At 46.0% G+C, this 12,648-nt stretch overlaps 1 protein-coding gene and 2 non-coding genes across 3 annotated transcripts; all 3 read left to right on the plus strand.

The window, feature by feature from the left end:
* The first annotated feature begins 2,885 nt into the window (after positions 1 to 2,885).
* RPSA (ribosomal protein SA) lies at positions 2,886 to 6,440 on the plus strand. Its single transcript, XM_015854190.2, has 7 exons — positions 2,886 to 2,931; positions 3,156 to 3,323; positions 3,841 to 3,959; positions 4,506 to 4,751; positions 5,550 to 5,678; positions 5,897 to 6,065; positions 6,299 to 6,440. Exons 2-7 carry the CDS (start codon positions 3,191 to 3,193, stop codon positions 6,391 to 6,393), a joined length of 891 nt encoding a protein of 296 aa, XP_015709676.1. The 5' UTR covers positions 2,886 to 2,931; positions 3,156 to 3,190; the 3' UTR covers positions 6,394 to 6,440.
* Positions 4,165 to 4,323, plus strand: LOC116653046 (small nucleolar RNA SNORA62/SNORA6 family). The gene has a single exon (XR_004306454.1). It is a non-coding gene; the product is annotated as a small nucleolar RNA SNORA62/SNORA6 family (small nucleolar RNA).
* On the plus strand, positions 4,917 to 5,073 carry LOC116653047 (small nucleolar RNA SNORA62/SNORA6 family). The gene has a single exon (XR_004306455.2). It is a non-coding gene; the product is annotated as a small nucleolar RNA SNORA62/SNORA6 family (small nucleolar RNA).
* Positions 6,441 to 12,648: the final 6,208 nt, after the last annotated feature.

The raw sequence follows: 12,648 nt of genomic DNA on the forward strand, positions 1-12,648 counted from the left end.
GTCTGCCTGTTGTGTGTCAAAACTGATAAGAAACTTAATCTCAGTATCCAGCGTTGAAATACCAGCCTTCAGACACTGGCATTCTGAGCGCTCTGGGTAGGAACTAACTTTTTCATCTCCAGCCAACCTGAACTGTGCTGCTCAGCAGTCTGGTCTCAACAAAAGGCCAGAAATTGTGCTTGGGATTTCATTTTCCACTGCAAAGCGTAGCACAAGGAGAGCTGTCTGCTGACCTCCTCTTGTCACAGTGTGGACCTGGGATTCAGTAGTATGCTCAGCTTCCAGAGCTCCTGCTGCCTTGAAGACCCACGTTGAATTCAGAGGGCGTTTCTCTTTGCACTGCTGCCAACTGTCCAGCTGGGGGGAGAGATAAGGGCCAGCCTTGCCCACCCTGGGGAGGGTGGGGAAAATAGAAAGGGAACAGCTGAAGTCTTTGTAATAAAACATTGACCTGCTACTCTGTCTTCTACTTAAAAAAAAAAAAAAACAGGCAAAATGAGGCTAAAGATGAGACTTCTGCAACTTTTGTAGAACTAGAAGAGTTTGCTTCCCCAAAATGTGGAAGAAAAACCTTTGAAATGAATGCCAAGCTGCAATTTATGAAGATGATACCAGTATGGCTCGAACAGACACCAGTTCTAACTTCAGTAGTTCATTTGTGACACCGCTTTTCTCCCATTAAACTGCAAGCTGAAGGGAAAACTATATCTTCAGAAAAAGAACCCTGCTTCTGTTATTGAGTGCAGTGAGTACTAACCTCAAATCCCTATAGGTTTCACTGTGCTTTTGAAGAAATCATTGTTTAACCATCTGGATCTACAACTACTGATCTCAAGGGTTTTGTGTTAGAAACTTACGTTTCGCTGAAGGCATCTAAGTTCTATGAGCAGAAATGGACATGCACTGAGTAAGGGCTGGAGTGCTGCAGATGTGTCTGATCTATACAGGAAATCTCTAACTCTGTGGTTCTCTAAAACCATCTCAGTGCCCAAGCAGTGGACTGAGCTGCAGACTTTAGGCTGCCAAAAACTGACTGCAGCCATTTTAGACTCCTTTAACGTTAGCCTGCAAATGGCATCTGGTAGCTGGTGTCCTACTGAATAGTGAAAAAGGACCCTATAGTAGATGAAAAGGGAACACTTTGCTACAGAAAGGGAAAAGGGGCTTCACTAAGGCAAAGGGTAGTTACAGATAGATAGTTTATGTTAAGGGGAGGCAGAGAGAAGGGGAATTGCAGACACTAAGTTTGAGAAAACAAGGGGATGAAGGCCATGAAGATAAGGGTAGAACAGCCCGAGAGCAGTGTGGTGATTAGATGTCCACAGAGCAAGATGGAACCAGTTTGGGGGGTGCCCCTTCCACAGAGTCGAAAGTTTATGGCGAGGAAGATGATGAGCCTTCATCCCACGACCACCCCCACAACTCACTACGCACGTGCAAGGGGAGAGGGACTGCATGCTAATGGGGTCTCAGGAATGTAATGACTATGTATCCAAATTCCTGCAAACTATTGATTATGTATCAGTTCAGCCTATATCTGTTGCACGCTTTCTCCTAACAGTGTGCAAGTGAGGCGGAACTATCCCCCTTGCACCAGGGTGTATGTGCATCACTCATTAAACATACCTATATAACTACTTCGTGGTTATGGAGTTTGATTCCGCAAGTCACTACCGACCATTCCTATACGTGGAAGAGAAAAATGTGTTTAGTTTGTATTTGTGCAAAGGTGGGTGCTAGGTGCAAATTCCACAAAGCTAGCACACCTTGTACAGCCCTACAAAATGGTATGTAGTTACACAGACATTCACTACAAGAAATATTGTTAGATATGTTTATGTGTTTTCTATTGGCTTTATGTACCCAAACTAGCATGCATGCTCCCTTTTGTGGAGGAAGAATTTTTGGCCTCAAACTGAGTCAGTGGTCACCATCTCCATTTCACAGGCTGAGAGAGATGGGTCTGTTCAGCCTGGAGAAGGCTTCAGGAAGACCTGCTTGTGACCCTTCAGTATCTAAAAGGGGATGATAAGGAAGGAGACAGACTCTTCAGCCCCTGAGTCTCCTTCTGTTAAGAGATACATGTTGACCATAATTCCAAATGCCAGCTTTCACTCTCCACATAGCAGGAGATTTAGGTTAACTGTTAGGAGGAAGTTTTTCATTATGAAGGTGGTGAGGCACTGGCACAGCTGCCCAGAGAAGCTGTGGATGCCCCTTCCCTGGAGGTGTCCCAGGCCAGTTTGGATGGAGCCCTGGGCAGCCTGGTCTGGTGGGTAGCAGCCCTGCCTACAGCAGGGGGGTTGGAACTAGATGATCTTTATGGTCCTTTCCAACCCAAGAAATTCTATGTGATTCTTGCTAATTTCAGTGTGGTGTTTTGTTTTGCTGACCTTTATCACCACCATGTGGCAAATGTATGAATTACTCCCTTAAAGAATAGTTAAGCTATCAAGTTACGTAATGTTATAATGTCATAACTGCATTACAATATGGTTCAGTCATAACTGTCAGGTAGTTTGTTTCATGCACATGGTTGTAGCTGCGGTGTCACTAAAGCCATCACTAGCCTCGTGCATGACATTGCAGCCCCTTTTTGGGGCTAGGACTGCGCTTAGATTACTTCAGTGAGCAAATCACTACTGCTTCGGCAACTCTTAAGGGTAACACCAACTAAAGCCTTGCTTTTCCCCTATGGCGATTACCTCCATAGCACACACAACCCCCCCCCTATCAGGCCCACTCTCCGCCATGACACCCGCACTCTCTTTGTCGCTAGGCGCCTACTTCCTTAGCAACCCGCGTAATCCCGCCCTTCCGGTGAACGCTGTCCTCCCATTGGCTGGCGGGGAGGCCATATATTGACGTCAGGCGGTGAGCTCTTTCCTTTTCTTTCGGCGCCCGCCGAGGCCTCCACACGGCGTTGTCCGCGTGAGTCCCGGCTCCGTGGGGCGGGGTGGTTGAGGGGCTGCTGGCGGTGCACGCACCTTGAGGCATTCATAGCTATTAGTGGGTGTTCACTATGCGCTCCCATCAGCGGGTTGAGTTTCCTGGGGGAGAGTGAGTGGGATAGAAGGGTAGGCCGCCGGCTCGGGCAAGATGGCGGCCGGGGCGCCCGCCACGTGAGGTACTGAGCTGGATAGTTGTGCCCACAGGTTCCCTGTCGTCGCTTCCTAAGGGAAACCCCACGATGTCCGGAGGTCTCGATGTCCTGCAGATGAAGGAGGAGGATGTCCTCAAGTTCCTCGCTGCCGGGACCCACCTGGGAGGCACCAACCTCGACTTCCAGATGGAGCAGTATATCTACAAGAGGAAGAGTGATGGTAGATCCCCGGGGTGTATTTGCTGTGTTAGTTGAGAGTTGATGAGCAAAACTGGGAAAAAGAGTCAAATTGGAGCTTCCCAGCATTTTGTGGCCCTGAAAAATACAGAAATCCAAACACATCACATTCCTCAAAAACATAAAACAAAGCACTGATTATAGAACACAAATGAATCAATTAGACTGGGGCACCCTTTATAGTTTCTGACTGTAGTAATAATAGTAATTATTGTATCAGCATATCAGTAGTAATTTGTGCTTCTTGAGCTGTTCTTAAGTCTAAACTGCACCATGTTGAAAGATTCCAGCTCATAACAGACCCAGGTCTGTATTAATGGGTTGGACCATAATGTCTGGAGTTACGTTATCTTAAAATCATATTGTTGGATTTTTCTTGGTCAGGTTTCTGCTGATCGGAGTTCTGTAATAACTGCAGCCCTGCAGCAAATTTAACAGCAGATGAGTGCTGTCTTGATTTAGAACTGTATTGATTACTCTAAATATTTTGTCACCTGTAGGTATTTACATCATCAATCTGAAGAGGACCTGGGAGAAGCTCCTTCTGGCAGCCCGTGCTATTGTGGCTATTGAGAATCCAGCTGATGTGAGCGTCATTTCTTCCAGGAATACTGGACAGGTAGGGGAGTTCTTTATTTACCAAAGGCATTCCCTGTAACAGTGCATGCCATTGGCAGCTTGATAAAAGAGTGACCCAAATCTTGGCATTAAGAACAGCTTCAGAGATGTATTTCTTGTGCTATGGTTTATGTGTAGAACAACTCTACAGATGTACAGCTCTATATGGATGTACGAAAGACAGGTGTGAGCACTTACTTATGCAGCTTGCACACTATTAAAGCTTGATGCTGAGGTCAGTTCCTGACCAATGAGCTCTCAAGTGTCGGAAGTGTGCTACAACAAAGCAGTTAGCAGGATGCTTGCTGATGCCAGGAGAGGAGCTGCCTCTATGATTGGAGTTTCATAGCAGCCCTGCCACATGCTCTGCTCTCTTAGGCCTGAGAAATTAGAAACTATTGTGAATGAGGAGCAGTTCTCATTCAGAGAACTGGTACATGAGCCCTGATGCCATATGAATGGAAACAAGTTCACGTGGTGACCAACAGCATCAGGGTGAATTGGTTGAAACTGAATTTCCCACTTGACCTCTGGATTTGTTTTGCAGCGTGCTGTTCTGAAGTTTGCTGCTGCCACTGGGGCTACTCCTATTGCTGGACGCTTCACCCCTGGTACTTTCACAAATCAGATCCAGGCAGCTTTCCGTGAGCCACGACTTCTGGTTGTTACGGATCCTCGAGCTGATCATCAGCCACTGACCGAGGCTTCTTACGTCAACATCCCCACCATTGCGCTGTGCAACACTGACTCCCCACTGCGCTACGTGGACATTGCTATCCCCTGCAACAACAAGGTTACTGCTTTGTAAAATTTAAAGCTCCTTTCTCTAGGGCATGCTGTAACTTGCAAGATAGATATTTTTTGGTAGGGAAGGTTAGCGTGTATATTTTGTGTGATTCCCAGGGTGGTGAGCTAATAAATTTCTGCCAAGCCAACACATAGGCAAGGAGGGTTTGAGCTTGCACACTCGGAGCTTGGAGCTGAGGCCCACTTCTGGCCAAGGAACTCTTGAGCATAGGATGTGTGCTACAGTAACATGGCAGGACTTACTGACAGCCTGAGGGTGCCTGAGGGTGACCCAATGAAAGGATTTGGTAGTCAATCTTGCCACAGTTCATGAAGTGAAAGAGAAGTAATGTGACTTTGTGAAGAAACTACTATGAAATATGATCTTGCTAGCAGCTGAAAGATAGAGTCTAGGGAAGAGGGGAAACTAGCTTTCATCTTTATCTAGACACTCTTACTAATAAAATAACGTAATCCAAATCTGAGCTCAAATGAATCTGTAAGATTCATATATGAGTATTTGATATGGATATGTAATCCTTATGGTTTTGGATAAGATTTACATGGGGTGTTGAACAGGGAGTACTGATGGACACAAATTCAAATGCAGATTGCTGTGAATTTGAAAAGCTGCCATGTCCTGAGTCCATGTACATCATAGATCTATTGGATTCTCTTGCCTGGAAAGAACGTTGTGTGCAAATAAGTTTTCCTCTTAAAGGTGTGTGAGGGTAGGGGAGGGAAAAGGTGTCTGAAGGCTTATATTTGAAGCAGGTTTTAATGTAATCTTATTCTCCTGTTCCAGGGAGCGCATTCAGTGGGCCTGATGTGGTGGATGCTGGCTCGGGAGGTCCTGCGCATGCGTGGCACCATCTCCCGTGAGCATCCATGGGAAGTCATGCCTGACTTGTACTTCTACAGGGATCCTGAGGAGGTAAAGACCCTGTGGGAGGAAATGTGTGTGAGATGTGCTGCTTGTGTGCCTTCCCCTGGCTCTCTGTGCTCGTCTCTGAGCACAGATACTTGCCAGTGTCATAGGTTTGACACCTAGTGCGGGGGTTAATTAGTTGTCTGTCAGCTAGTACATGTTGTCTGGTGTGTATGGTGAGGTGTGTCTTTCCTGTGCGATATCAGCTATGTTCTTCATTTCAGATTGAGAAGGAGGAGCAGGCTGCTGCCGAGAAAGCAGTGACAAAGGAGGAGTTCCAAACCGAATGGACAGCCCCAGCTCCTGAATTCACTGCTCCTCCGCAGCCTGAGGTTGCTGATTGGTCTGAGGGAGTGCAGGTCCCATCTGTGCCAATCCAGCAGTTCCCCACAGGTTAGTTTTGTGGAGGGGTGACTAGAGGAAGCGGGATCTAGTGAACAGAGATCTTCACTGGGAGATAAGCTGCAGGGATGTGCACGGTGCTGGTGTACTGATACCCCTGTCTTTAAGCAAGTCATAGGTGTTGCTATTTTGTAGGGGAAATTGAAGAATGACAGTGTGTGCTACATGTTTTATGGGTAAAAAGAGTAGGGATGCAGTGAATTTTGTTGTGTTTGTAATTGCAGAGGACTGGAGTGCCCAGCCTGCCACCGAGGACTGGTCAGCAGCTCCCACTGCCCAAGCTACAGAGTGGGTTGGGACAACCACGGAGTGGTCTTAACTTCAGTGCCGCTGTACTGTCAAGAATAAAGATCGGTTTAATACCCATCCTACCTTGTATAAGTGCTGGTTGGTGTGTTTTTTAGTTCTGATGAACATGCTGGAGGACTGGGATGTCAGCCAAAGGGCTCACTGGCTTTAGAGGTGTGCCTATGTGAACAATATAGTTCAACAAGGTCAAGTGCAAGACCGTGCACCAGGGTCAGGGCAATCCCAGGTGTATGCAGATAGGGAGAAAAATTCACTGAGAGCAGCCCTGCAGAGAGGGCCTTGAGGGTCTTGAACAGAAAATGACAGCAGCCTGCAGTATGTTTTTGTAGTCTGTAAATCTTACAGTATCCTGGGCTGCAGCAAAAGAGGGATGACCAGCAGGGGGCCAGGGCTGATTGTATATATCTCTGCCTTAGTAAAGCCCCATGTGGAGCAGTGCAAGGATGTGAATCTGTTGGAGTGGATAGAGGAGAGTCGTGAAGATCATCAGAGGAAGGAGCACCCCTTTATGGAGAAAGCTTAGAGGAGCTGGGCTGCAGCTCATAGAGCAGGGAGCAGGCATTGACAGAGTACTGTAGCTGCATTGTGTGTTGGGTGTGGAGTGGGGACAGAGGCTGTGGAGGGCTTTGAGCAGGGGTGGGAGAGAGGATTGTTGGGGGCAGGTCTCTTGGAGCCAGAGCTCTATTGCAGGCAGTGGGAAAGGGCAAGTGGCTGCTGGTGCATCTGATGTGACAAACAAGATCAATGTGGTCTGCTCAAAGATCTTACAAAGGCAAGAGTCCGGGCCTCATGGTACAAAGAAGCAGTGAGAGATGTGAAAGGATGGCAAATAGGGATCCTTGTAAAGAAGGCTGGATACTTGTGATTTCTGGCAGCATGAGGAAAGTTTCTATTTCACCTGTTGCACATAGAGCTGGGAGGATAAGATATAAAAATCATACTCTGCTCTGCAGCTGGGGAGAATGGCCTCACCTGGAGCCTCTGGTAGAAAGCATGAGTGGAGACTCAAAGTTGAGCCCTAAGGTTTTGGAGTCAGATACAGAGGATCTGCAGCCAACTACACTGCAAATGAAAAGAGATACTGGCAGCGTGTGGAGGGTTTGGGATGCTTCAGAAGCGTCTCCGTCCTTAGGGGTTAATCACGGTGAGCTGCTCAGCTGCAAACCGTGATTCCATAGCATTTCTGACACCCCGGTAGATGGGGCTGTTAGTCCTGGTTTGTCTGAGTGCCAGTGGCCTCCAAGCTGGGCAGGGCTGCTCCAGCCAATACTCCACCTCTCCTGGCTTTTCCATTCCCTGCAGTAGGACAGTGCTCTTTACCTCGTACTGCACTTCTCACAGCTGCATGTAACTACTGTTTTTGTACATATAACTGAGTGTTAAACTTGCTGATGGAAGTAGCCTGAAAGAAACATGCCTGTTATTTGGCTCACTTTGTACCACGTGTGCTATTGTGGCAGTGAGCTGAAACATAGGGACATTTTTGCCAAGGGAGGGACAGTGGGGCAAGAGGCAGCATCTCTTGGGAATCTGATGCTGCTGGGTGTGATACTGGTATCTGTCAAAGCGGTGTGTTAATGACCATCCCTTATATGAGGTCCCCTCTTCCCCACCCCTACAGTGATAGTTGTGCTGTAGCTGAGCATGGTATCCTGCCAAACTGTGGCTGCTTGTGGTCTCTGTTAGTTATTTATTTTTACATGTGCAGGTTAGAAATATTTCTTCAGCTTTTCCCAAGCAAAAGGCTGGACTTCCCAAAGTGCAGCAGCTCTCTTTGCTGGAGCACAAACTTGGTGTCAGGGTGCAAATTGAGCCTCCTGGGCTGCCCACTGCAGTGGCTGCCCATGGAACAGGGGGCAGCTGTGATGCCCAAGTTGTCGTGCCAAAATGCTCTATTTACTGAAGAAAGAAGGTTATTTTCCCTCCCTGTCTACCTGTTTCTCTGACACCTGATTTAAATAAACCTAATCGTAACCTTCATATTTTGAAGATCCTAAACATCTTAGTGCTTAGGCACTGGATTATTCACTGTTTCTGCTATCCAGAAAACTCTAAGTAATAATAATAAAGTGTCCCAGATTTGTAAAATGTTTCTTATTGTGAGCAAGGTTTGGATCTGCTGCCTTTTGCAGAAGCCTTGGTTTCCCTTAACAAGTTTGTTCTGTTGGCCAGAATGGAAGGAGAAAGGATGGGATGACTGCTGCTGCTGTACCCCAGTGATATGTGATGAGTTACTTACCTGGCTTTATTAATATTTCATCTACTAATCACCTTATCCATGCACTTGATCGCTGTGGTGTTTTGCCCACACCCAGACTATCTGGATAATGGTGTTCTGTCACCATGGTGGATTTTATTTAACATGAAGATTGTTTCAGGAAAACAGGAGGGGAACCAGGAGTGGGGGAATCGTTCAGATGGATTTTTCTGTGGAAGAAATGTTATGTGAATTTGTGTGTTCCCTTTTTCTTTACTACAAATATGGTTTCCAAATTGTAGTGATTGTTGCTGATTTCTTAGGGAAGTCATAGGTTCCTCCTGGAAGCACGGTCATCCATGGAAGGACCCAATTATGAAGGTAATTGCAATTGTGCCAAAGGCTCTGGGGGACAAAGCTGATTTCCAGATCCCACAGCTAAGACACTAGTCTACATCTAAGCACATGGATGAGTGTCCCTAAGTAATGCCATGTGATACTAGTATAAGATTTAGAGATGATATTCACCATCTTTTCAGCATGACTATGGATGGTTGAATTGAAGGGGAGCAGGGAAATTGGATTCTGTGATTGGAAATGAGTAATTGCAGCAAAGCCAGAGCTTTCAGCATTAGCTTGCTGCAGCATCACATTGATGCGGTTCATTTAAACATGCTGCTGAATTCAGATTCAGCAATGATGACTTTATTGTGTAAGGCATGGGCTGGGACCTAGAAATCCTCGGTTTGTGGAGCTGCCTTTTCCCTGTGAAACAAAAAAATGTTAGAGCATTTGTGAGCGATGAAGTCTTGGCCAAGGATGAAACCAGGCTGCCACCTGCACAGGCTGCTGCCTTGGGGCTTAGACAAATGGTAAGGAAAGTGCAATGGAGAGGAAAAAGCTCCCTACAGCTGTCAGGCTTGAGAGCTGATAACGATGCATGCAGCATGAATCAAAGCCGAGTAACTGCTCTTTAAAGCCTGGCCTCAGCCTTTTTTTGAGCTTCCTTCCCCTTCTTTCCCTTCATGGGAACAGCCATTCTGAAGAAACTTGGTTTGGAGATTTGGTGAGGTCAGGCTTCACAAGTCCCTGTCTGCCCTGCCATTGAGGCAGCAAAAGTGCTTGATTTATGGTTCCTTCCATGGCTGAAACTGCGTCAGCATCACTAGCATCTTGACTGTGGTGGTGTGTGCTCTTGTGCTTCTCTGTCAGACGTATTTATTTACTTATTCTACATCTCTTGATGATCCCTGTTCACTGCAGGGAATGATCTGGCATTTCATAAGGGCTGCTTTTGACCAGAGTGGAAATGTCTCTCCTTGTAGAGGAGATCTGCTTTGGAGAAGTCAAGCCCTAAAAGTTACTGTACTGAATGCAAAGCCAATGTATTCTATGCATGTGCATGACATATTTGTACCACTTTGCTGGCTCTCAGCAAACCTGTTCAGTAGTGTTTACTTTTTTGGTTCACTGTAAATATAAAAACCATTTTGTCTCCCATTACGATTGATCACCATATGACAAACAGCTCAACAATGTTTTTGACCCTAAGCATGAATGCTGACATCTCTTCCAAGGTTCAAGCATAGCCACGTGTTTTGCAAAATTGCTATTTAAATAATAATAATAATAATTTTAAAAAATCTTATTTTAGTTATTTTTTTTAACCAATTCCCATTCCTCAGTGATATCGAACAGATGATCGATCTTTACCTGTTCTGTCTGCTCACACAAACTAGTGCTGATATCCACGGGAACTGCCTGATTAAACATAAGCCTCCATTGAGAAGAATAAGATAATTAAGCTTAGGTATCTCTCCTTATTTTCTACCAAAACCATTTGGATACAGCATTAGAGCTGGCAGCAGCAAGACGTGTAAAATTTGCACAATTCTAGTGGTGTATGAAAGCAAGCTCTGTACTGTGTAAGACGTAGTGGAAACTTTCTAGTAACACACCACTGAGCTGTCTGGAACACGTGGGAATTTGGGGATGGATGCCAGGGGAGGAGGGGAGAAAAATCAATGCTGAATTCTCAGAAAAATACTTATTGCTGTTCCTTCCTATCAGTATAAAAATAGGGATGAAACCAAACACTACTGAGTGCTCCAATGCGTTTGTGAAGATTAACCTTGTTATATGTGAGTAATTAGCAAGTAGGCTCAAAATTGGGAGCCAGATAATCATGTCAGTCAATAGGATGTCCAAGGGCTGGCATTTTCACACCCTTTTGAAGTGCTGTAATTTAAAAGAGGTTGCTATTTTGTACTGGAGTCAAAGAGAAAGTTATCACCAGCCTGCAGATATTGTTGTCTATCTGGTACCGTTGCACTCATCTCCTGAGGACTCTGGGCTTGCACACAGCACTAATCAATGGATGAACCTAATGTATCATAATTAGAGACAAACAAACCTTTAGCTAATGAGCATTCATGATCCTGAGACAATGAAGTGCTTTGTAACGTTCAGTGTTACTGCAGGACTCTGGGGCTTGATTCGGAGAGCATCCAGATCCTAGAATAGTTACTCAATCTACATCTACTTCAGTCGTCCAGGTTTTCAAAACCTCTGTGGAGTCTTCTTCTGCTCTGGCTTCTTCATAAATCTTCAGCATGGTTGAGCAGGGACTTGCTGGTCAGACTTGGGGGGCGGGGGCGGGGTGGAAAGGAAAAGTATAAGCAGTTGAAGTGGGGATGAATGGCCTGGGAAGAATGAAGGGATTCTGTCCAGATGTGTAGGGATGGCATCAGGAAAGCCAGAGCATAGATGGAACTGAACTTGGTAAGGGATGTGAAAAACACCAATAAGGGATTCATTCGTTGCATTGAGATAAGAGATGGGCAAAAGAGCATGTACTCCTCTGAAAAATGAAAAAGAGCTGGTCTTCTCAGATGTGGAGAAGGCTGAGGTATGTAATAAGCTCTTTGCCTTGGTCTTAATTTTCAGTCAGGCTTCATGTGCCTCTTGTGTCCCGGAACTCTTGAGGGGTTTTGGGGAATCAAAACCCTCCCAGTGTAAGAGCAGAGCAAGTTGTGAGACCACCTCATGGGGGTGAATGCATCCCAGGGTTCTGAAAGAGCTGGCTGATGTGGTCACCAAGTCTCTCCTCATCATACTTGAAAAACTGTGGCTGTCAGGCTAAGTCCTCTGTGACTGGAGAAAGGGAAACTTCAGTTTTCAAGAGAGGGAAAAAGGAAAAGCCAGGGAACTACAGGCTGATGAGACTCACATATGTATCTGGGAAGATCATGGAGTGGATCCTCCTGGAAGAGATATCAAGGCATATGTGAGATGTTGAGGCGATCTGAGACAGCCAGCACAGCTTCACTAAGGGTGAAGGGATTGTGCTTGACCAATCTGGTGGCCTTCTATGATGGAGTGACAGAATCAGTGGACAAAGGAAGGGCAAAATGATGTCATCTACCTGGACTTGTGCAAGGCCTTGGACAAGGTCCTACACCACTGTCGTAAGCGGTGTTCCCCAAGGGTTCTGCCTTGGGATGGGTGCTCTTCAACACCATTATTAATGACACAGATAGAGAATTTGAGTGTACCCTCAGCAAGGCTGCTGATCTCATCAAGCTGAGTGGTGCGATTGACACAATAGAAGAGAGGGATGCCATCCAGGGAGACCTGGACAGGCTCCAAAAGTGGACACATGAGAACCTAATGAGGTTTATCAAGGCTGAGTGAAGGTTTTGCACTGGGTGGAGGCATTCCCAGTTGTGAAAACAGACTGGGAGAAGAGCTCATTAAGAGCAGGCCTGTGGAGGAGGGGTCCTGGTGGCAGAAGCTGTGGGAGATGTGAGTGCATCTGTGCTGCACTAGAAATCTTCACAGCAAAGAGGAAAGAGAGGACATCGTTTGTGAGACCCAGCTTAGAGAAATGTCCCTCAGAGGCCAGGAATAAGTCTGATGAATGACATCCCATTTTGAGGTTCTCTGGGGGACCAAGTAATGCTGACCATCACAATCTCTGGTAACAGCCAAACTGACACTGAACCACACTGTGGTGACAGCTGTTTATATAAACAACTGATTTGCCTTTTTGTATTTGCAAGCAAAATG

This window comes from Coturnix japonica, chromosome 2 (genome assembly GCF_054131305.1).
Source record: "Coturnix japonica strain WE chromosome 2, WE-NBRP24, whole genome shotgun sequence".
Lineage (NCBI taxonomy): Eukaryota > Metazoa > Chordata > Aves > Galliformes > Phasianidae > Coturnix > Coturnix japonica.